The 25941-nt window shown below is 40.9% G+C and overlaps 1 protein-coding gene across 11 annotated transcripts in view; it reads left to right on the top strand.

Moving 5' to 3' along the window:
• Window positions 1-211: 211 nt before the first annotated feature.
• Window positions 212-25941, top strand: part of CDC42BPA (CDC42 binding protein kinase alpha) — a 196078-nt gene continuing 170348 nt past the window's right edge. For 6 of the 11 annotated variants that reach the window (XM_077340915.1, XM_077340924.1, XM_077340914.1 and 3 more), the window contains exon 1: window positions 213-995. In XM_077340915.1, coding sequence (XP_077197030.1) covers window positions 818-995 — 178 coding nt within the window. In that variant the 5' untranslated portion in view covers window positions 213-817. Of the gene's footprint in view, window positions 996-25941 lie in introns of all 11 variants that reach the window. The other 5 variants (XM_077340912.1, XM_077340904.1, XM_077340929.1 and 2 more) reach the window with 1 other exon arrangement.

Genomic DNA, 25941 nt, shown 5'->3' with positions numbered 1-25941 from the left:
GATAGCTGAAAAGCTTTAAAAGAAGACTTGGCAACGAAGGAAGGAAGACTAAGCCTTTTGCGTCCAGCCCTGGAGAAGGGCTGTTTCTGGGGACTTTTCCTTCCCCCTTCTCTTCTCCCCACCCCCACTCTCCGAAGAATTGCCACTGATGCATTTTCCAAGGGGGGGTAGTGGTGGTGGTGGTGGAGGAGGAGGAGGAGGAGGAGGTGGTGGTGGAGGAAGAGGAGAAGGTGGTGGAGGAGGTGGCAGTGGCGGATATCTTCCAGCACTGTACCTTCCAAATATTATGCATTTTATTTTTTGCCCCCCCTCTTCAAATACCTTTCTTTTTGCTGCTCTTTCCTTGAAAGCGACTTGCTGATGCAAATTGAATGGGGATTTTACACTTTAATGATGCAGCAGGATTCATTTCGGGATTATGTTGCATGATCTGAATTTTGAATGAAGGAGGAGACCTTTTAAAATCCGTCTATATCTGAGAGAAGCGTGGGGTTCAAGTCTTGGGTTGACTCTTTTTTAATTAATATTATTATTATTTAAATGTATAAAGTATATATTTTCTCTTCTTTTAAATGTATTAAAAGAGATTTTTAGGGTAATTATTTTTCATTATTATTCTGTATATATTATATATGTGTGGAAAAACTGACCAAGATACAGTTTTCGACTGGGAATTCTGATATGGATTATATGTTCAATGCCATCACCGAAGCACTGACTTTTTAAAATACTTTTTAGAAACTGCAACACATTTTAAATTTTTAGATTTTTCAAATAATAATAAAGACAGGAGTCCCCTTAAGAAAGTGAAGCAACCATGTCTGGAGAAGTACGCCTGAGACAGCTGGAACAGTTTATTTTGGATGGGCCAACTCAGACAAACGGTCAATGCTTTAGTGTGGAAACCTTGCTGGATATACTCATCTGCCTTTATGATGAATGTAATAATTCACCCCTGCGGAGGGAAAAGAATATTCTGGAGTATCTAGAATGGGGTAAGTCTGATAGTTCATAGTTCATCACTGCATAATCCTGTCAACTGTCTAGTGTTTGGGTATGATCTTTGTTTACTGCCATATGTTTATAAACTGCATTATTATAGCTCACATTACTGAGGCCTCTTATGCCTCTGTTTTGCAATTTTAAACCGGAATATGACCATAACTTTACATCAGGGATCCTAGATGGAAGTTTCTCATGGAATGAGAAATCCTCTTGGTCTTGACATTGCCAAGATAAATGTGAATGGCCTTCTAGCCATTGAAAGAAGTGTGGGTAAAATGGTGACAGCAGTATACCTTCTGACCTGCTTCAATAGCAGTGTAGCTTTGCATATTGGGAAATGGTGAGAATGTGTACGGCTTGCCTAAGATGTTAAGAAATATTTGAATTAATGAAGTGCAGGGAAAGGAGGTGAAGTGTATCTCAGCATAGTGTTGAACTGCCTAAAAATACCTGAAATTGTGAGCTAGGTTGGTAAACAAACTTGCCTTTCCCATTGTGAGAACCGTATTGAAACATGTTGGGATTGTTCATGAAAGGGGCAAATAATAATTGGTGATTGAACAATGCTGGCATCATGTCAGAGCTGGTTGTTTATTTCCTTCTGCAGTAGATAGAACACCGGAGATGAAGTCACAAGAGAACAGTTATTCTATGACCTTCAAGTGTTGGAGTCACACTGTTGATAAAAATGTTTTTTTTAAAAAAGGTTTCACCAAATTTGCACAAGGATGCCCCAGTATTTTGAGCAATTCTTTTTAAAAATTGGTCAGTGATTCACTGCAGTCTTTATGAATAAAAAAATCAGTGAAAGTGAGTCTTTATGCAATCTGCACCCCAAAGAAACCAGATAATTTTGTGCTTTCTTACGCATTTCTGCTATACAAATACTTGACAGCTGAATTTGTAATTGGACTTCTTGTTCAGTAGTCATCTCAGTTTTGGCATTATTCAGAACAGTTTCACACTGGTGTTCAGTCACACTCCTGAATAGATGTCTCTAAAAAAACCACAGTATTGGGACTGGTAATCTGGTAGTATGAATGAAATTAGGCAGTTTCTCTAATGAGAAGTATTTCTCTAATGCTGCACTTAAACAGTAATTTATAGCAGATAATGTAAGTACACGGAACAGATTTGAATAAAGGCAGATTAGTATCAGTGAAGCAAGTTATATGTCATTTCTGAGAATGATAATACAAACACATTAAAATTACATGTTCCATCTTCTCTCAATGTCAGTTTTTTGACAAGGGAATGTCTTATTTCATGGTTTGGGCCGTAATTTTTACATTTTAAAGTTAGTACACTCACTGAAAACTTACATGGGACAATGCCAATAGAGAAAAAAAATACTATTCTGGAATGTTTGTTACACAATTACTTCTCTCAATTAATTTTATTTATTGAGCTCTCCATCTTTAGAGGTGTGGGAATTCTTTCAGTAAGCGCATTCGTGACATTTTTAAAAATATACTTTGAGCACATATATGAAGGGAAATTGTGGTAGAGCAAGGAATTATGTAAAGAATAAAGTCTAAAGCCTTTCCTCCCATGACTGGTCCTCAGTTAACTCATATGATGGATTCTTTGGATGTATGCATAAGGATAATTTTGTAGAATCCCTGAGCATCCCTGCCTTTAGCTTTAAAAGCAGAAATTTTAATTATGTACTTAAAAATCCATGAGTGTGAATAGTGTTTATAAAACTTTCAACAGCTCATCGTGTATGTAACTTAACAGTAGTGGGCTTGGCATATAAGAAACATGAATTATGTTCCTGCTTCTTGCAGCTGAAGTTTGACTTGGAATTGCCTTTGTGTTTGTCAGTTTCTTCAGCTGAATAGTGGAGAGGGAAATGTTGCCCTGGAACTTTGGGGAAATACTTTTACAGTGCTTGAAAGATGCTTTATAAAACACACCATTTAATCAATTTTTTTGGCTGGAAGGATTTTCATGTTGCTTTTACACTGTTGTGAAGTCCCCCAGTTTTTGAGTTTTATAATATCAAATCTCTCTAATGTTGACCATCATATTTTTAACTCCTTGTTTAACCCAGTGTATGCAAAAATAAATATTTATGGCACACAGCCTTTCTTTTTTACCATTGAGAAGCCCTTGAAACATTCCTCAGGCTTTGAGAAACCCAGAAGTGGCAGAATCATGAAGAATATGTTTGGGAAGCATAGCTGTGTACCAGCCCACCTGGTGCCCCATCTCTTTCCCACCCCCCTCCAGGCCCATCATTGGCCATTTGGGGAGGGGGTGTGTGGGTCGACATGACCATATATCCCCCGATAAATGTTTAACAAATTTTAAAAATATATTAAAAATAACTAACTCCCTCCTTGTCTCCCTCCCTCCCATTCAGGAAACCCTTCCAGGGCTGTCAAGAACCCTAATGACACAGTTGGGAGGAAAGGAATTTATGAAATGGTTTTAAATGGGAAACTGTCATACAGTTTGCGTATGTTTGCTATCCAGTGGCAACTAAATTTTATTCTTCAGATGCACTGACAATTTCCGCAACCTTTACATATGGGGGAGGGGTTAGTTGCCAGGAAGAGCTAGTTAGAGTTAACTAACTGGGTGATTATAGCTGAGATAGTTTAAAGTGGTTGATAAGATCTGTGAATGGCAGTAAATTTGCATTCAAATACCAGAGTTAACAAACAAAATTGCAAACAAAGTTTGAGTCCAGGAGCATCCCCAAAAACAACAAAGTTCAATTCTGGGTATAAGCACGAACTAAGAGACTTAGCAAGTGTAGATGCAAACTCCTTCAAAAACATTGAAACATATTTACTCAAATGTTACACATAAGTGTGGGGGGGGGGAGGGGGGAGATTAGTTCCCAGGAAGGGCTAACCAGAGTCAAGATACGTAAGTAACTGAGCAATAAATACAGATAAGAGTATCTCCTATCCCCAGACTAGAGAAATATATTTCAATCTACCAAACCAAATTACATTACATTCTGCTGTTCATTACATTACATTACAATCTACTATTTTAATTTATTATTCCATTCCAAATAAGGCATAAAATAAAATGAAGAGGACATATGGCCTTTCTGGGAGACTGGGTTAAGAATGAACAACTAAGAGCTGAATGAGGTTAGCATATGTAGTGAGTCCTGGGGATTTCCATTGTTTTGAGTTTGCCTTCAGGAACAGACTGGGAAGGGTAATTGCTGAGTTACAAGTTATTACAGCACTTAAAACAATGGAATTGCCAGGACTTAACAGGAATATTGGTTTCTTATCTCGCTACATATGGTAACTTCATTCAGCCTTCACATCTGCATTTTGAAATATTTATTTCCTTTACTATGTCCCCCCTCCCCTATAATTAAACTGAAACAAATAGCCTTATAAACGAAGCTTATTATTCCAGTTTGGTCCTTGAATCTATTAAACAACTTAATTATGCTGTACTCTAACTTATTTTCTGTATGCCAATTTGCTGCTATTGGCAAATTTTACCAAATGTGTAATTCTAATCTTAGCTATATTTATTGTTTAGTTACTTATGCATCTTGACTCTAATAGCCCTTCTTGGAAAATACCAACACACACACACAAACACCTCCCCCCCATATATAATGTTTCAGGAAATCTGTTTCATTGTATCTGAAGGAGTTTGCATCTACTCATGCTAAGTGTCTCAGTTCTTACTTATGCCCTTGGAAATGCACCTAGACTCAGACTTCATCCCAAAATCTGTTGTTAACTCTTATAGTTGCATGCTAATGTGTTGCCATTCACAGATATGATCGACTGCCTTTACAATAAAATCTCAGATATAATTGCTCAGTTACTTATATATCTTGACTCTACCTAGCCCTTCCTGTCAACTACTCCCACGCTTTATATGCAGTGATTGAGGAAATTCTATTTTACTGTATCTGAAGAAGTGTGCTTACACATGAAAGCTTATACCTCAATAAAATTGGTCTAAAAGGTCAATTTGGCTCAAACTTCTGCTGCTTTAGAACAGCATGCTACCCACTTGAAACTTTATGTTTGCTGTGTTATGGTTAAAGATTTCAGAGCTCTTATTTGTTTTTACTTGGATATATTTAAAATATACTAACAAATATGTCTAAGCAAATCTACTATTTGATTTTTCTTGACCCTTTTGGAGTTGTACTAATTTTGTAATTAAAGCTTATAATGCTGCATAAATATAATTAGTGATTTTAATATCTGTTTATTCATTATGGACAGAGTTGTTGTGAAACAGAAATGACAGGCTATCTTGCAATAAACTTGATTTACATTTTCTATTTTAACATTTTTGTATTTGTTCATGGAATTTATTTTATTCAGAATCTTTGAGAGCAGTCCTGAGAAGATTTACTCCTCGTGAAGTCAGTTCAGTGGCTCTTGCTTCCAGGAAAATGTGCTTAGTACAGCAGTGTTCTGTTTTCAAAGGCTTTGAATGTGAATAGATAAGCAATTGAAGATACTCATTTGTAGTCTGTGACACTTAAATCCTTGAAATATACTGCAATGTCACATTGAGCCCATCGTACTTCTGTGAATGTATTCCATGTGTACATGACCGGTTTTGCGCTGCACTGCCAATTGTACTTAAGAGGCAGAATAAGGAGATCCTCTCCTAGCAGCAACTGGAGCCTGCCAGCTGGAAAGATTTGAGAATGCAAAGCATGTCATCCTCCTTTTGTAGAACAGCATCCGTTGTCACTGGTGCTCATGACCCTGGAGGAGGTAATGCAGGACAGGATAAGAAGGATTAGAAGAAAGACTACAGCAGGGAGCAAAATATTAACAGTATCTTATCAGTTAAATAATTGTAAAATAATGCAAAAATGTTTTCTTTAAAGGAAGATCCCTAGGGCTGTAATATTTTATTTATTCATTCATTCATTCCTTGGATTTCTAGGCTGCCCCCTTCCAAAAAAGGCTTAGTGCAGCTTACAACAAGAGGATTTTACTTATTTAGCTAGATATGTGTTCTGGTTTCCACTAAAAGTTGGCTCACAAAAATAATAAAATATGAATAAAAATATTGCTAGTCACTGTATCAATCTTCAGTGGGGAGAACCAGTGAAACCAAGCCACTACACAGACTAGTATATCAGAGTAACTATTCAAAACATTGAAACTCCACATGCTTTGGGAAATGATGGTCCCTCAGGTACGCAGATCCCAGATTGCATAAGGCCTTAAAGGTTAAAACCAGCACCTTAAACTGATCTGGAACTGAGCCGGCAGCCAGTACAGCTTTTGGAGGACTGGTTGTATATGTTCCAGAGGGTACCCTCTTGGTCAGCAGCAGAACTGTTACCGCTGAGTCCAGTAGCCCTGCAGTGACCAACAAGTCTCCCAGAGGTATTCTGGACAACCACAACTTCCAAATCAGGAATAAGGGAAGGCCCATGTAGAGCGAGTTACAATAGTCTAACCTGGAGGTGACCATTGTGTGGATCACTATGGCTAAGTGTTCCAGGGCACTAGAAGCTTTGCCCGGTACAGTTGGAAAAAAGCTTGGCTTGCTACTTTAGTAGCCTATTTGCTCTGATCCTCCAGTAGAGCCTTGGATGGGGGAAAGGTCAATGAAGGTGCCCTGGTGGGAAAGCTTAAACAGTTCCTCTATGAATTTCACCGTGCATGGTTCAGAGTACCCAAACATTTACCATTTTTTATCATGAAAATTAAAGGGCATAAATGGCCAACCAGTACACCTACTTTTATTTGAGCAGTTCAGTTTTGAAAGCTGAAAACTACTCCTTTACCAAAGGTCACAAGGATCAGTATTAGTATGATAATACAAATCCAGTATTATCCATGGATCCTAAATGATTCAAACAAAAAGGTATTGAAGAAACACAATGCTATTGTTGTCAGCCATTCAGTCATGTCCAACTCTTAGTGATCCCATGGCACAGCCACCGCCATGATCCTTGATCCCACACTGCCTTCCTCAGCCATGCAGTGTTCTGGCCGGTGTCCATCTTGATCATGTCTAACCACTGCATTCTTTCCTTTTTCCACTGACTAGTCCTAGCATGATCGCTTTCTCCATTGAGTCGGGTTGCATGATATGGCCAAAATAAGTGAGCCAGAGTTTCATGATTTAGCCTACCAATGATATATCAGACTTAATGCACTGTGGTATTTCCTTATTTGTGACTTTATTTATTTATATATATTTATTATTATATTTGTATACTGCCCTCCCTGAAGGCTTAGGGCAGTTCACATGGAACAGAACAGAAACAGTACAGGTAACTTAGATTAACAATGATGAATGAAATGAAACAACAAGCAACATGGAACTGCATAAAATTAAACATTAAAGTAACTCATACTGATAGCCCAGTGGGTTGGGCGGAACTGCAGTGGGTGCCATAGGAGGGAGCTCAGGAGGAGGGCCCTTGGGAAGTGACTTTTGCTGTCTATGGAAACTGCATAAGCCTTCTCCAACACCAGAGTGCAAATGAATCCATTCTTGTCCAATTTTTTCATCGTCCAACTTTCACAGCCATAATAAGGATAATGCATGGACCCATATGCCCCTAATGATATAGTTAAAAAGTGTTGGACTAAGCCTGGAGAAACCCCAGTTCAATTCTCTGTTCCCTATGAAGCTCACTGGGTAATTTGCAGGTCAGAAATTTTCTCACATACTAACTTACCTCACAAGGCAGTTGTGAAAAGGAGATGGGGAAAGAAAAAAGCATATGTACTGCTCACCCTAAAGGAGAAGGAGGATTAAAATGTACTAAATAGACAAACATTATAACATTACTACTTTAGCATGGATGTTGGTCCTTCCTATAGGTACCTGTTCATGTGCTTTCTCTGTTGTGGGCTCCACCTTGTGAATAGCCTGCCAGAAGAGATGAGGAAGGCTTCTACTTTCCTGGCTTTTCACAAACTACTTAAAACCGAATTATTCAACAGGGTTTTTCTATACAGGCAATAGGATATCACTGTTTCAAAAAGCTTCTCAGTACCAGTGTGGTGTCATGGTTAAGAGTAGTGGGCTATAATTTAGAGAACTGGGTTTGATTCCTCACTCTTCCACATGTAGCCTCCTGGGATTGTTTCCCCACTTTTCTACATAAAGCCTGTTTGGGTGACCTTGGGCCAGTTACAGTTCTCTCAGCTCCACCTACCTCACAGGATACCTGCTGCAGGGAGAGAAAGGGAAGGCAATTGTAAGTCACTTTGAAACTCCTTAGGGGAGAGAAAAATGGGGTATAAAAATAAACTTGAGTAAGTTATTGAGGACTGCGGTAGTTTGTTGTGGGTTGGCTTCCATTGTGTAATTTTGCATCATTTAATGTGTTACATTTACATTTAAGCTTTGCTTCAGTTCTGTTTTTAGACTTTGGGGTGAATCTACTACCCAAATCCTGGTTCATTGTTTCTTAAATATCTCATCTTGTTGATTGTATTGTCTCACTGTGTAATCAGGTTTGAGTCCCAGTGAGAAAAGGGGACTTTAAATAGAGAATCACCATGGTAATTAGCATGTTATGTTGAGTTTTATGCCAATATTAGTGAGGGAGTACTTAGGCATGCTACTTTTACTAGTAATACAATAACTTCCCCAAAGTTCTCATGTACTCACATAGGTTGCTTCCATATGGAGCTCTTGTGCCATGTTCACCCTCAAACATCCTCAGTTTTAAATTGGGCTTCTGCACAACATGCATCAATTTCCCCTACCTTTGCATTTCTAAAAATATCATACTAAAAACAGGTTAGGGGAAAAGTGTGTCTTGTCTGGTTCCCTGCTAGCATAATTTACTCTGTCTCCCAGAATTAGTGGGTTTTCACTGTTTTTATAGACAATGTAGCTGCAGACGAAGAGTTGTTTTTCATATCCTGCTTTTCACTATCCAGAGGAGTCTCAGAGCAGCTTACAATCGCCTTCCCTTCCCAACTAAAAAATGGGGTATCAAAACAACAGCAGAGTTTTTTTCTGTTGCCCCAGTGGGTCGGACCAGAATTAATAGGATGAAATTAATTCCAAAGAATGTTCAGCTAAAGATCCGGAAGAAGTTCCTGACAGAGTGGTTTCTCAGTGGAACAGGCTTCCTCGGGAGGTGGTAGGTTGTCCTTCTTTGGAAGTTTTGAAGCAGAGGCTAGATAGCTATCTGACAGAAATGCTGATTCTGTGAATTTAGGCAGATTGTAAGTGGGTGGGCAGAAAGGATTGCATCTGAGCTTGTCTATGTCCCTTTCTTGCATGCCCAGGGTAATGCCGATCACCACTTTAGGGTCGGAAGGCGAATTTCCTCCAGACCAGACTAGCCAGGGATTCTGTTGTTTTTTTTTAAGGGGGGCATCATCTGGGCATAGAATCGGGGTCACCATGGGTGGGCAGGTAGTTGTGAATTTCCTGTGTTCTGCAGGGAGTTGAATTAGATGACCTTGGAGGTTCCTTCCAGCTCTGTGATTCTATGAACAACAGACACCCTGTGAGGAAGGTGGGGCCGAGAGAGTCCTGGCAGGATTGCTCAGTGAAAACAGCATTATCATGATTATGACAAGCCCAAGGTCACATAGCTGGCTGCAGGTGGAGAAGCAGGGAATTAAACCTGGCTCGCCACATTAGAAGCCGCTGCTCTTAACTACTACACCAAGCTGTAGGGCTATTCATATTGTCAAGTTTTTGGGTTTTTTAAAATACCATCACAGTCAGTGGAGAGTACAAATGGCAAGTTTGAATGGAAAACATGACAAGCATGAAGGGAAAGCCCCAGGAAAAAATGCTTACAGAAAGTCTAATGCAACAGCCTCCTCATTCACAATGGCAATGAGAGAAAATGGGAAATCTCCCCCAAGATTTCATCAAATGTGTATGTTTTTATTAACTGATAATGTCTCTGCAATAACATTGGAAATTAAATACTGGGCGGAAATTTTCATTGGCGGGAGGAAAGAGCATGTGAGTTTTATATTACCAGTTTGAAGGTCCCATGTAAAGTGAGAAATAAAACAGGCAGAGCAGCCATTAGGTAAAAATTACTGCTGTACTAATTTCCCAGCATCCTTCTTCCAGTGTTTTTTAGGATGGCCTGCAGCAGGCTTTTTCAAAGAGGGTTTCCCGAATGTGTGGGATATATATAGGGGAAGGGGAGGGGTCTTGTGTGGGCTGTAGACAACTGTTTCCCAACCATATTCTGCATGATCGCTCCACTTCCTGGGTTTCTCGAAGTCTGAAGAATGTTTCAGGGTGTTCTCAACAGTTAAAACACTGAGAAGGCTGGCCTACAGGATAGCTCCAGATTTATTTTTGATCCCTTTTTATGGTTTGTTAAAATACTGGGTAGTTCTGCTGTTATTGGAATGGAGAGGTAATGATAAACATAGAATTAATTTAGAAGAGATCAGTTTTCATCACCAGAAGATGTGAAGCTAGAAATTCAACCTGTTTTTTAAAAGCAGTTCACTTGTAGACAGGCTATATAGTGTAGTCTAAATTTTTGATAACTAGGATTATTGGGGTAGTTTATTATAATTTCAAAGGACTACAGCTATGTTGATGAATGATAGTAGCACAAAGTATGTAACCCTTTATAAGAATTTTAGGAATGTCTTCTTTCTATAGTAAAATCTTTGGTATGTTTTTGTTCAGAAAAAAAGTAGTAGATTGGTCTGAATGATTTTATTATATATGTCTTAAACTTCACGACAAGGTTAGCTAGCTAATTAGGGTGAATACATTTCTGAAGTCTACGTATCAACCTAGTGTTGCCCCCCCCCCTCTTTTTGGTGCCTCGATCAGAAAGACTTAGGCCTCCACCACTAGAGTTTTGCCAGGAAATAGTATTCTAGTATTTTCTTTTCAGGTTCCACAAGTTAATTTTTTAAGTTCATCTTGTTGTGTATTGAATAAAATATTCAGTAGTGTAATCATATCTTATGATGCACAGCACAGTATAATTGTTCTTTTTGAAAACTGAGATTTCTGTGGAATGCTTCTGAAGTAAAACATTATCATGTAGAAGGAGCACCTAAGACTCCTTATCCCAGAACAATCAAAACTATATTTCATTTAGAGCTCTGTCAAACAGATTTTCCATCCACAGCTAAACATGTCACATACATATGCCAAATCGTAATGCAATAATATTGTGTCATAGGCACTGTGATGGAAGGCTAAAGTATACTAATGCTGGAAGTTAAGTAAATGTATCTACAAATGAACAAAAATATATCATATTCATCCAGACAGGAGAAGTAAATCTGTCCTAGTCAATTAGTATACTACAATTCCCAATCTGGCTATATTGTGGCTTACAGAAGTATATGTAGATGGGCAGCAGATTAAAATTGTGAGTTTATTTTTATGTTTATTTGCAAGGCTGATTTACCGGACAACTCAAACAATCACACATCATCCTGTTGGGGAATTCATGTCTCTCTTTGTCTTCTGGCATCTTCACAAACACCTTGGAGGCTTCCCCATTAACTTCAATATTGAAATTTGTTTTGCATGCAATGGAGGGAGAAGCATAAATGAAGGGGGGGTGAAATGAGGAAATTTACAAAAAAAGACCAAGAAAATTGGAAGTAGATGTTCAGTGAAGTAACCGATACATTACTTAATGTGGACCCTTATAGTTTTAATAATTATATATTTCCCTATCTCACAAACAACACAGATTATTGAAAACTGTCATTTTTAAGTAGCTATATTTACAGAGGGTTTTTCTTTAACATTTGCCCTTTCTCCAATCAAGCAACAAGTTGGAGTACCATTAGTCTGTGGTGGTGATGGAAAGTGCCATCAAGTCACAGCTGATCCATGGTCTATGAGATTTTCAAGGCAAGAGATGTCAGAAGTAGTTTGGCAAACATGGTGTAAGAGTCTATGTTTATGGAAGAAGATACATCTGATTCTTGTTCACAGTTCTATATTGCAGACTACATAGATCTTGGCCCCTTGACGTGTTTCTGATATCAGTTTGCAGTTTGCAATAACTCTGTAAGCTAGGCCAATATTATTACTGTTGAAGAGGGATGAAATACAGAGAATATCTACTTGTCAGGGGCCATTACAGTAGACCCAGAAACAATGCCTAAGTTTCTTATGTTCAGTGTGTAAGGTAACACAAATCCTTCCCATCTGAAATGCCAACCTTATTTTATGTGATCGTTCACCTTAAGATGAAATAGAAGGTGAATCCAAATTGTGGCTTTGAATGTTTTAAACAAATCAAAAGTGTTACTTTTGGATAAATTATCTTGTGTTTCCTAGCTTGCTAGCTGACTTTGTTTCAGAATCCATTCAAATGTAATGTTATACTTTTGAGCAGACAACTAGTTGTTTCTCAAATCTGTTGGTGATCCAGAAAAGTGATTTATTGTAGTGATTATGTGTGATTAGGGAAGATGCTAATTAAAATTTTACACCCCTGTGAGTAAAGATGTGAATGCCTGGGGAGGGGGGAAGAAAGATTTGGGGGGGATTTAATTTTTTTCAGAGGCCTTTCCCCCTTTCTTCTGATGGAAATTGTAAATTGGGGGAGGACTGAAAAAAACCCATGTGAAATATTTTTGATGTAGAACACATCTGGTGTGCCTCCTGGAATGGAAATGGGTACATATGTGATGTCCGTAGCCCCACCCAAACAAGCATGCCAGAAAATGTAGGAGGCCACCAGCAGAGGAGGCCATGGCTGAGGTGCTGGCTGCGAAGGCAGCAGAGGTGGCACCCCTGAAGCAGGCTGGGGCTGCTCTGCTGCCACAGCAACCGGACTCCCAGGCCTGTACTGCTCTCTGGAGAGCAGGGCAGGCTGAGGAAACTTTTGCCGTGTAGTGCCCAGTTTCCCATGCCTGTCGCGCCTTCCGGAGAGTGGGGGAATGCCTCAGCTGCCAGTGGAGGGCCACAGGATTCCTGCTGCCACAGGTAAGAAGGTTTGTGTGTACCAGGAAGGAGAGGTAGGTAGGTAGGAGAGGAAAGGTGTGGGAGAAAGGTGTGTGGGGAGAGGGATTGAGGGGAGGGACCAGGAACGACAGGTAGGTGGAAGAGGCAAGGGGGGAGTGGGGGAAATGTGTGTGTGTGGGGGGGAAGGATTGAGGGGTGGAGGAACCACAAAGTACTGTTAGGTGGGAGAGGCAAGAGGGGAGGGGGAGGAGAGTGAGTGTGTGTGTGTGTGTCTCTCCCTGTGTGTGTTGGAGGGGGCCAGGATCATGGAGTCCCACAGCAGGTGTGTGTTTCACATACCCTGTGATAGTCGTACTCAATTTTAGAATGAGTGAAATGCTTTTAAAGACAAGGTAGGCATGCTTTAGAGGTGTATACAGCTTTTAATCCAAAATGCACTTCTGTGCCTAGAGAGATATCAAATCTCCATGAGAGAACCATTCAGGACTCATTGCTTCTCTGCCTTCTGTTTTCCTTTTGACCCGACTTTTCACTTGCAGTTGATCTTTTCACTTTATTCCAGAAACCAAAATATATATACTCCACAGATTGGGTAAATAATAGCTTATTGTTCTACCTTACAGGAGGGGGGGGGATCAGAAAGAGATAGAGCTGAAAGTGCACCAAAACTTCAGAGGAAAACTATGAACGTTCAGTTAAAAACTGAGCTCTCAATTTAGGCAACAAGAATTAAAAGTACATGTGCTAAGGCTGCATAGCTCGCAATTTCCTCTCAAGTACTGGGTACTTGGGCTGAAAAGGGCTGGCACAGCCTGTGTTCTCATCCTCCTTGGCAGCCCTACTGACCTCCCCTCTCTGCGGTGGTCAGGAGCAGACTGACAGCGATGTCTCCAGATTGCCCCTGGCTTGGCTGACTGGATGGAACTTTGGTCTGTCCTGGTGAGGGCCCAGTCGGAAGGTGCTTTGCGCCTTACTATTGGCCCCTCCGCTTGTCAGTCCAGGGCCAAGGGGCCAATTGTTGCCCCCCCATCCTGGACTGAGCCCACCCCAACACCTCTTACTGTTTTATTAAGAGGGAACAGATACTGCCTAAGGTGTCGGTCACAGTGTCAGTTGGTTCTGGCCTTGGTGCAGGTGACACCTTAATTTGTGAGATATAAGAAAGAATCTCAACAAACAACACACTTGATTCATGGGGCTGTGGTTATAGCAGCTGCATGCTTAGCAGCCGATGAATAAAAATCCTAAATTTGAAGACTTTATTCAATCTTACTTAAGTGGTGATATATTTTTACTTTGAGGGTATACAAGATGGAAATGATTGTTGTAAATGTTAGTAAACTTTCCTACATAATGGGTTCAGTAGGTGTGGAATTTGTCACAGAAGGAGATCTTTTTGTCTGTCATATTCATAACTATATAACAAATAGTAGTTTCTTGCCATGTAGGACATACATTTAAAAATGCAGGCAGATCTGGGATATTGGTTCAGGAACACCCATCATTATTTACTTTTTCAGGTGTGTATTTTGCTTATGCTGATAAAATCTTATGTCATTTGAAGTCATTAATACTGGTTCTATTTAATTATGATGAATTCCCAGGTATAGCAGCTTTTGGCATGAATTCTCACTGAGTCTTTCTTATTGTTGCACTACCACTGCTGAAAAATGATTTATTTTCATTTATGTCCTGCTTTTCACTTAAGTAGCTTACACAGTTCTCCTCTTCTTTATGTTATCCTCATCACAACCCTGTGAGGTAGGGTAGATTGAGTGAGTGTGTGTAACTAGCTGGCCCTGGAGAGCTCTCCATCCCCCAGACAGCTCTCCGTTCAGCAAATACCAATTTGCTGATGAGTCCCGGTCCCAGAGAAGATTGGCCTGGTCCCTGTCTGGTGGAATGAGTTGCTGGTTGAAATGCAAGCCCTTATGGAGCTTCCCAAGTTCCAAAGTGCTTGCAAGATGGCACTCTTCCACCAGGCATTTGGTTGAGGCCAAGAACCACCATTGTCATCAATGCTGGTCCCGTAGCCAGACCCCCATTACTATGCCTGGTCAACTGCAATATATCTCATTTCCAGGCACAGAGGGTAGGGGTGAGGGACATTGATAGTTTTAATGTATTTAATGTATTTTACATCTGAAATGTACTAGGTTTTAACTTACTGTGTAAGCCACCATAAGGAGAGGGGCAGCTTATAAATCGAAGGAAGGAAGGAAGGAAGGAAGGAAGGAAGGAAGGAAGGAAGGAAGGAAGGAAGGAAGGAAGGAAGGTCAATTAGCAAGGTTCCATGGCAAAATAGGGATCTTTGTCTGAGTCTTCCAGATCCTAGTTGGACATTCTAACCGCTACACCACACTGGCTCTGAAAACCACTATTAATATGAAACAGTGATAGATGCTTAGATTTTTTAATAATCTAAATTTTGTTTTCCCCATAAAGAGGATGTCTGGAAGTAGGTGTCAAGTAGCCTTTGAAATGTTTCCAGCATTTCATTCAGATTCTTGGCCTTTCTAAGCTTCTTCTTCAACATTAGAATGCTGGTGGAATCTTATGTCCTGGGTTGCTAATGGCATCTGATTTAGTGACTTATAATGGAAAACAAAATATTATAAAACAAACCTGGCATTTAGAACAAGTTTTGATTTATAAACATTACTGTCAATATTTAGAAGCCTGTGTAGGACATATTTGGGGTTCTCATGAATTTGCATGGTTTTGATAACATTTGTTTTTCTTTGAAGATTGCTATAGGTTACTGTAAGTTTTTATGATGTGCAGTGGAATAATTTGATGGTGATTTGCTGTCTTAGGCTGTTTTAGAGTGATTTAGAGATGCTTTTAAGTTACTGAATCCTTCAGTAACAAGCAAGTTAGAAATTTAATAAATAATAAAAATGGGACTTAACCCAACATTATTTTGACACTGGAATGCTTAACTTAAGCTATTCAATGTTTCTTCCATAGGTTTGGTTCACTAGCATATGATGTCAGTGGCATGGATTAGATTTGATGCTTCTTAGGGGCTGTCTAGCATAGATTTCTTTTGGAAATCCATGGTCTAGGGGTAAATCAATTTCAGCACTGCATAACAGACAAGAATTTCAGAGTTGTGTATGCTAAGCATTAATAAGCCACAGTTTTGTTTAGATAAAGCTCATGGTATTCATAAGAGGAATTAAAATTTGAAAATTTCAGCATATGATTGATTAATAATTGCTACTGCAAATTTATCAAAATTAATAATCTAAATGTAAATACTTTTTAAATACCAGTAATTTAAGAAGCATATAAAACAGATGGTATAAGGAGTCAGTATAACTGCGCAGGTAACACTGTGGGGAAGGAGTTATTTTGAGTTTTATTGTATTTTGTACATTATAAATTTGGATTTGTAAGTCTCCTTTAGCCATGGGGAAAGGTGGAATATAAAAATTTTAATAAATAACTAAGTAATTATTCCCTCCCTGTTCTCAAGTCAAAGTTGTTGTGGTTGCTACATTCTTTCTAGAATTTTACTTAGGACCAATTGGAAACTAGCTGCAGTGGTGTTCAAGCCTGCAGTACTGATGCTTAACATATCTGACTTTTTTTTTTTTAAGGAAAAATGTGGAACTATTTGAAACTGTTAACCAGCTATTTTGCTATGACCGTACAATTTATAGTTATAACAAGTGTTTAATTCAAGTGAAGCTTCATTTCATGGCAGATTGTAAGAGTGATGTATTATGCTCCAAAATTAGGGTTTAAGTATGCCTGAATTTATGAATGGCTTCTGTTGCTGCGAGCCAATTGCCTAAAATAGTTCTTAGCACTCCTACATATCTAAGCTTTAACATTTCAGACAGAAAATGCCACAGGGCAGTTGTTCAGAGATAAAAAACATTTTTATCCAGTTTGCCTTCGATTTAGCTGTGCTGAAAGACACGGATTCTTGATGTTGGCTGGAAACAGCTGTACTGTTTCCTCCATCCCTTACAAAGTACTTGACTAAATATGTCATTCTGTTTAGGCCTCATTTGAAAGGGATCTTCTCATGATCTTTATAGTGAGGAACACAAAGATGCTTTTGTTTTAATTGTCATGATTGGTCTGTTTGTCAGAGTTTATAGAAACAGTTTTCTTACAGAGACGCTTCTAGAGAAATATATAATATTCTGGCTATACATGTCTACCATTTTAAGAAATGTGTTTCATTTTTTTAAAAACAAGACAGCCATCCTAGGAAATTTCTTTCTTTCTTTCTTTCTTTCTTTCTTTCTTTCTTTCTTTCTTTCTTTCTTTCTTTCTTTCTTTCTTTCTTTCTTTCTTTCTTCCTTCCTTCCTTCCTTCCTTCCTTCCTTCCTTCCTTCCTTCCTTCCTTCCTTCCTTCCTTTCTTTCTTTCTCAAAAGTTATACCCTTCTGAGTTAGAAAACTAAGAAAGATGAACTCTGCTTAGGATTGCACTGTAATTCCTTTTTGCGTATCCACAAAACATCTCTGACTAGTGAAACAATTCCAATTTAAATTTACAGTCTTGGGCCTACAAACTCTCCCCGCTCTGTTTTCTCACTTCACTCTTCACATGGAGATCAAAGACTTCCTGGCTTTCAAGAAATTGCAGTTTATTGTGATGTCTGAATGAGGCAAAACAATGAACTATGCTTGTCTCGTCTGATTTTGAGGTCCCAATAAATTTTGAATTCTTGGGATCTAGGAAGTCTCCATGTCAAATACAAGGTGGAGGGTATATGGAAAAGAAGATTTCTGAGGCTTGTCCTTGGACTATGTCCTTTAAACATAGCCATGATTAGAGAAGATGCTCAGGAATCTAATGAGGCACACAGTAATAAGGTAGTCTAGTTATTAAAGATAACTAATGACTGTAATATCTATAGATTACTATGAGTTGTTGTGCTCTCTACCTTCTAAGGAGCAGTCCAGGCTGATCTCCTCTAGGACTGACCGGTTTGTTCTTCTCGCAGTCCAAGGGACTCACAAGAGTCTTCTCCAGCACCAGAGTCCAAAAGCCTATCACAACAGTATCCTAGATCTAATGCAGAGGTGATGCTTGTGCTGCCTTTGCTGCTGTCATCTTCTCCCTTCTCACTACTAGGAGGGAAACAGGAAAGTGGCTAGGAAAGCCAGGACATGGAGCATTGCTCCTTCCATCCTTCCATCCCTTCTTGCAAAGAGGGAAAGAAAAGTCTAGTCAGAATGCCAGCAGTCTTTGGGCCCAAGCATCTCTGACCAGCTCATATATTTTGATAGCCCCTTTACTGAACTGGTGGTTTCCCACCCCCACAATTGTGTGAGGTGGGCAGGGAAAGAGAAGTGGGAGACATATCTTCCTTGCCACTAGTATTGCATGCAGGAGCAAGAGAGGGGGGAGCAGCAGGAGCTGCATCTACACTCCTCTCCTCCCCCGGAAACAGTGGCGCTGTTAAGTGGGAGGCTTAGAAGGTGAATGGTTAGTTGAAGGGTGGTGGTGGATGAAATGCAAATCTTGTGCGTCCCTGCTTGCAACAGTGTATTAGCCAATGTGAATGAATTGCTTGTTTGTGACATCATTGATGTGCCCCTTCTACCTAGGAAAGCACTAAACCATCCCTTTGCTTCTCATGGATTCAACTTGCAAACTAAGTATAAGTAATTTATGAACCAGCTTTTGAGGAGGAGATGGAATGCTGGATACGTATGTGGGAGTCATGAATGGACCTTCCTGTAGCTGGTATAACCAAAGACTCATAAAGGGCTTAATTGAGCTCTATGTTGATCTTTTCAGGAACATGTAGATATGCCTATGGGGAATGGTTGTGCCCATGTGAGAGTTTATTATACATGTGTATTTGTTGTATCCAAGTTAATGGTCTGTAATATGTTAAACGTGAAAATAGACAGCTTAGATAAAAAAGCTCTTACAACACTTCTCAAAGGTGGTCAGATTTGCTCAATAGTAGTATTTGTTTGACAAGTGTTAATAACTAGCACGAGAACCAAGTTAATTTTAAAAAAAATAAATGTTCTTGAGTTGCCTGCCAGGTGTAAAATACTCTTGCCAATATATGCTATCCTTTCCTCATGTGATGATTATGCAATTAGCCAACCTCTGTTAGTTTGAATCAGGAAGTTATGTACAATCTATTATGTGGCTGCATGGTGAAGAACAAAACCTCAGGAAATCCTGTGGCTGAGAAGTAGCTGGGGCTACATTCAACAAAAAAACATAAAACGCCAATTTCACATTAAAAGGAAGAGATTTATTTCCACACCAAATACCAGCATATTCAAGGGGCACTATGTAATGAAGCACCCATGTAAGCATAAATAACAAGTACACAACATAGCTTGAAATCTTTCCTGCAACAACTAATCTGGAACTGCTCCGTATGTTTGTGTATTGGGTTCTCCAGAACCATGGAGTATAATTTCCAGTCTCTTCCAAGAAGGGCTACATCCTGTAGAGCAGAAAAGGGGGGCAGCACCTTGCTCATTTTCATATTACTTAATTTTAGCTACATTTAGCCTCTTGAGTCTGTGTAGCCTTTTGAGTGTGCTAATAAAAACAGATGGCAATAGCAAATAACAAATGCTAGAGGTGGCTAAACCTAGGCCATTAAGCAGTGCAAAGCGCTTCTCCTGATCACCTTTTCCGTCTACCTCCTTTTCTTTGCCCTGTGTGTTTAATGTGAACAAATAGAGATGATGGAATGTACATTATTTTGAATACTTCTTGCAATGTAATGATTGTTATGGCCTAGATAACATCACCTTTTTATAATCTTTGCTTTCCTTACTATTTTCTCTTTCCCTTCTTCTGGCAGTCTTTCCCTTCTTTTTCTTCTGGCCCATTAACCATTTTGCCTCCCTGTATTGACCTGTGCTAATTGCTTATTTACTACATTTATAACCTACTTTTCTCTACATTTGGGAACCCAGAGCACCTTACATCATTCTGTCCCATTTTCTCTTCTCAACAAACCTGTGAGGCAAGGTAAGATGCACTATGAATGTGTGACTGGGTGGAGGTCACCCAATAAGCTTCCTTGGTAGAGTGAGGGTTTGAAACTGGGTCTCCCAGATCCTTGCCTGAAACGTCAACTACTACACACTATGGTTTCTGTGTAGTAGTGGCTGCAGTTGAACAAGAGCAAGTAGCTGAGCCTGGGTGAGTCATGCAAGTCACCTAGTGGTTGCTGTTGAGCTGGCCCTCATGAGTCCTCTCTCAGAGGCCCAAATAATCTTTTGTGCCCCCTTCTGCCTGGAAATCTTGCAAGGCTGTTGTTGCCTAGCAATGGCTACAGACAGTGTGTGTTTATTAAAGCTGCAGGGGCTCTTTTTAGAAGTTGATGGTTTTTAAAAAAATGTAATTTTAAAACAGATTTCAGAACTTTCTGCAAACTTTGGCATTATTATTATTATTATTATTATTATTATTATTATTATTATTATTATTATTATTATTATTATTGGATTTATTTCCTGCCACTCCCCGTAGGCTTGTGGCGGGTAACAGTAGTCTTCATCCCATTAAAATGCCCATTAAAAGACTTTAAAAACAATCCCAACATGGTGGAAAAAACACTTATTCCCACCCCCTGCTATCAGAGCGGCAGGGAAAATGGGGGAGAAGATGTACCCTACTAGTCCCGGGGGGGGGGGGATGGTAGCTCTCATTCTCTGACCCCAGCCTCAACTGAAAGCCTGGTGGAAGAGCTCCATCTTGCAGGCCCTGTAGAAAGTTGGTAAATCCCACTGGGGCCGCAGCTCTGGCCCTGGTTGAGGGCAGGCGCACTTCCCTAGGGCCAGGAACGACCAAAAAGTTCTCACCCACAGAGTATAAGGGCCTGTGGGGGGCATAGGCCGACAGGCGGTCCCTCAGGTATGTGGGTCCTAACCCGCATAAGGTCTTAAAGGTTAAAACCCAAACCTTGAACCTGATTCGGGCAGCAATTGGCAACCAATGCAGCTGCCTCAGCACAGGCTGGATATGGGCCCTCCAAGGTGTGCCAGTGAGGACCCTAGCGGCTGCATTTTGCACTAGCTGAAGTTTCCGGATCAAGGACAAGAGTAAGCCAGGGTAGAGCAAGTTACAGAAATCTATTCTGGAGGTGACTGTCGCATGGATCACTGTAGCCAAGTGATCAGGGGACGGGTAGGGCGCTAGTAGCCGGGCCTGGTGAAGATGGAAAAATGCCTGGCCCGCTACTCTCTTGACCTGAGCCTCCATAGTCAGGGAGGCATCAATAGTCACACCATGACTCCTGGCCTGTGGCGCGATGGTGAGTTGCGCTCCTGCCAGGGTGGGTAGGCGCGCTACTTGGTCCTGCCCCCTGCCTCCCAGCCACAGGACCTCCATCTTGGAGGGGTTGAATTTCAGGATTGTCTCTTTATAGCTCCAATCTCTTGATTTAAGTATCCTCCCATTTGGCTGTGTTGAGAATTAGATGCCTGAATGTTTGAGACTTCTTCAGTTTTCTCATCTGTATTTGATAAGCTACTGAAGTACCATAAGGTGTCAGAAGTCACCACTAGCATCATATTAGTTTTTCCTGCTTCAGCATAGGCTGATCAGCTGAAAACGGCATGTTTCTTTTTTATGATGGATGGATGCGTGAGGCACTAGCAGCCTCTTCTCTCTCAAATAGTAATTGCCAGTTTCTTGAGTGGTGAAAGAGTTCACAGATCTTAGTTAATGAGAGTTCTAAGAGTTCTTGGAAAAGGTGAAATAGAAGATCATTCACAGAAATCTTAATGCAAATATTTCTTGTGTCTGTTCCACATAACAAATGGGATATCCATTTTTACAGGCATGTGTTTCAGAGTACCAGATGCTGGAGTCAAGCAACAAGGGAGGATTTTGCTTTTGGGCCCCGGCACTGAGTTTCCCAGAAGCATTTGGCTAGCCATTGTGGAGGGAAAAGGGTGCAGGCATTTATGGGTCATGCAGAGCTCTTCTTATGAAAAATTATACTTACTGCAAGTAAGATGTACAAGCCCCTAATGGTCTAGCTTTAGCCCAAAGGATAATAGGTGTATCATTGATTGCAGTTTGTAAGATATGAAAAACCGTCAACCCATAAAAAGCCTTTAATGCTATATTGCAGTGTTATGCCATGCTGCATTACTTGGACCATTATGGAAAAATATCATCTTTGGGTACAACTACCTTTTACAATTAATATAAATGTCAGTTTTAGGAAATAAAATCAGTCTAGGAAGAAATTAATCTTTGGAAATAAATGAAACACAATGGTGAGAATAGAAAGGAAACTGCTGAGGGATCCCTTTAATACAGAGGTCCTCTGGCTGCAGAAGAAAGGATCAGAAGAGGAAGCAGACCTCCCTTGCCTAGGTGGAGTGCATCTAACATCCTCGCACTCCATCAGGAATCTGGGGATGATCTTCGATGCCTGCCTTCCTACAGAGGCTCATATCATGAATGTAGCTCATCAGGCATTTTATCACTACCCTTGTGAAGCTACACGTATCTTATCTTGCTCCAGAAAGCCTAGCCACAGTGATCCATGCAACAGTCAGCTCTAGACTGGAATGTAACTTGCTTTATGTGGGCCTACCAGTTTAGCTATGACCTGGAAATAGCAGCTGGTACAGAATACACCTGCACAGGTCTGGACAGGGACCCCATGGAGGATCAATACTTGACCTGCCCTCTGCCAGCTACAGTGGTAGTCAATGGAGTTCCAGATCAAATACAAGGTGTTGGTATCAACTTTCAAGGCCTTACAGAGTCTGGGCCCTGTGTATCTATAGGACTGCCTCTCTCAGTATGTCTGCTGGAAAATATGATCTGCAAATTCAGATTTCCTCTTCCCTGAGAAATTTGACTGGCCTTGACTAGAGCCAGGGCCTTATTGGTCTTGGCTCCTGCCTGGTGGAATGAACTACCAATTGAGATCTTGGCCCTGACTAGTAAAGTTCTGCAGGGCCCCTAAAATGGTGCTCTTCCACCAGGAAGCTAGAAAAAAATGAAAAAGAATTATGGGCCTCCCTCTGCCTTTCCCATCTCAACATCTTCAGTTATATTGCCATTCCCCATATGGAGAGACATCCCACCATCAGTCATCATCAGTAAACTGTAATAATGTCCATATTGACTACTCACCCACTACCTGATTGGCCCTTGGTTTAGCCCCAATCAGGAGGCAGCCCTTAGCCAGGAAGGACTTAGTAAGGGATCAGCTCTCTACTTCCAACACCAGTTTCAGACGTTTTCTGGGTGGAAGAGGAGCCAGCCTCATAACATGCCCGGCTGCCAGCAGATTGCCATGGCCCCATGGCCTCTTTTGTAAATTGCCCTGGCCTCCTGGCCTCCCCCCTGGGGAAGAAGAAGAAGAAGAGTTGGTTCTTATATGCCGCTTTTCCCTACCTGAAGGAGGCTCAAAGCGGCTTACAGTCGCCTTCCTATTCCTCTCCCCACAACAGATACCCTGTAGGGTGGGTGAGGCTGAGAGAGCCCTGATATCACTGCTCGGTCAGAACAGTTTTATCAGTGCCGTGGCGAGCCCAAGGTCACCCAGCTAGCTGCATGTGGAGGAGCGCAGAATCGAACCTGGCATGCCAGATTAGAAGTCCGCACTCCTAACCACTACACCAAACTGGCTCTCTGGGAGGGGAGTTCTGACAGCCTCTGCATACCTTCTGGAGGTGGGGGCTGCCGGAGGCTCAGAAATGCCCACCTGCCAGGGGACCTGGGAAAAGCCTCTGCCCTGGAAATGTTTACTTGTGAGTAAGTCATGTGAAGTTTGCAGTTTGCAATCTGAGAAGGGAGAAATGCTTTGGGGGGTAACCATCACAGGCAATTGCAATAGGAAAAATAATGCTGCTGTGAGTGGGACTGGGAAGATGTATACTTTCCTCTTTCCATATGGATACTACCTTGGTCTTGGTGCAGTATTTCCAAGACCATCACAACAAAGCAAATTTGAGGCCAATGGCATGGAAGATGGGGAAATGGTAGATAGGGCACAGAAGCACCTTGAGGCCTTGGGAACATGTGGAGGGGGAAGACTGAATCCCAGTAGCAACGTCCCAGTAGAATCACAGAATCATAGAGTTGGAAGGGGCCATTCAGGCCATCTAGTCCAGCCCCCTGCTCAACGCAGGATCAGCCCAAAGCATCCTAAAGCATCCAAGAAAAGTGTGTATCCAACCTTTGTTTGAAGACTGCCAGTGAGGGGGAGCTCACCACCTCCTTAGGTAGCCTATTCCACTGCTGAACTACTCTGACTGTGAAAATCTTTTTCCTGATATCGTTGTACTTGTAGTTTAAACCCATTACTGTGCGTCCTTTCCTCTGCAGCCAACGGAAACAACATCCTGACTTCCTCCAAGTGACAACCTTTCAGATACTTAAAGAAGGCTATTATGTCCCCTCTCAACCTCCTTTTCTCCAGGCTGAACATTCCCAAGTCCCTCAACCTATCTTCATAGGGCTTGGTCCCTTGGCCCCAAATCATCCTCATCACTCTCCTCTGTACCCTTTCAATTTTATCTACGTCCTTCTTGAAGTGAGGCCTCCAGAACTGCACATAGTACTCCAGGTGTGGTCTGACCAGTGCCGTATATAATGTGACTATGATATCTTGTGATTTTGATGTGATGCCCCTGTTGATACAGCCCAAAATGGCATTTGCCTTTTTTACTGCCGCATTACACTGCCTGCTCATGTTTAGTTTACAATCCACAAGTACCCCAATGTCTCGTTCACACACAGTGTTACCTAGAAACGTATCCCCCATCCAGTAGGCTTGCTTTTCATTTTTCTGACCCAGATGCAGAACTTTACACTTATCTTTATTAAATTGCATCTTGTTCTCATTTGCCCATTTTTCCATTGTGTTCAGATCTCGTTGAACTCTGTCTCTATCTTCTGGAGTATTTGCCAGTCCTCCCAATTTGGTATCATCTGCAAACTTGATGAGTAGTCCCTCCACCCCCTCCTCTAGATCATTCATAAATATGTTAAAAAGTACCGGACCGAGCCCTGAGGTACCCCGCTACTCACCTCCCTCCAGTCTGATGAAACACCATTGACAACAACTCTTTGAGTGCGGTTCTCTAACCAATTCCCTATCCACCTAACTATCTGAAAATCCAGATTGCAGTCCTTCAATTTATCCATCAGAACATCATGAGGAACCTTATCAAAAGCTTTACTAAAATCCAAGTAAACGAGATCAACCAAATTTCCATGATCCAGCAAACCTGTTACTTGGTCAAAAAAGGAAACCAGGTTGGTCTGACAGGACCTGTTGGAGAAAAATCCAGCTGACTTCCTTGGATCACCAAATTGTCCTCCAGATGTTTGCAGATCATATGACCCTACAACAGAATCTTACATTTCTTCATGAAGACTTGAAGTGCATTGTGGGTGATGGATAGTTTCATGGATAATTTCTTTGAAGAATTTTTTGATTATCTGTTTTGGCTAGCATGTTGGCAGCCTGTGCGCCGCACATGTGCATTTTCGCCAGCAGGGGGCACCAACGCGCATGCACAGAGTAGCTGTGCATGCGCGTTTCCGTTTGTGTCCGCTGGCGTGCCGGAGGCTGCACCTGCCTCTTTCTCCCCCCCTCTCACAGCAAGAAGCTAGTCTGGTGAGCTTCTTGCTGCAGGGGGGGAGAGGCTGGCGTGGCTGCCGACGGCATGGTGCCGGGGCCTTCGCGATCAGGGGTTGACGACCCCTGTTCTACAATACAATATGAAATACCAGACAAGGAAGTTAAACCAAATAGCTCTGGCCAGCAACACATTGCAAGAGTTTTATTGTCTTTGCTTTTAAATTGTTCAATGGTGCTGCTGATCTAAGAATATTTGTACATATGAAAAACACACCTGAAGTATAAAGAAAGGATTAAAGTAAGTTAGACAGTTGGCACATTTTTTTTTTGCTTCTCTACCAGACAATTGTGATACTATTCATTATTGTGGGATATGGTGTCTTAGATGAACATTGTGAATGAAAATGCATTTATCCTAATAACTTGTGCTAATAAATAGAAACATGTGAGACATGTTTGCTTTCCAGTAAAAATACTCTGTTTCACAGCTTGCTTTGC

This window comes from Paroedura picta, chromosome 1, assembly GCF_049243985.1.
Source record: "Paroedura picta isolate Pp20150507F chromosome 1, Ppicta_v3.0, whole genome shotgun sequence".
Lineage (NCBI taxonomy): Eukaryota > Metazoa > Chordata > Lepidosauria > Squamata > Gekkonidae > Paroedura > Paroedura picta.
This window is presented reverse-complemented; position numbering and strand designations above follow the sequence as displayed.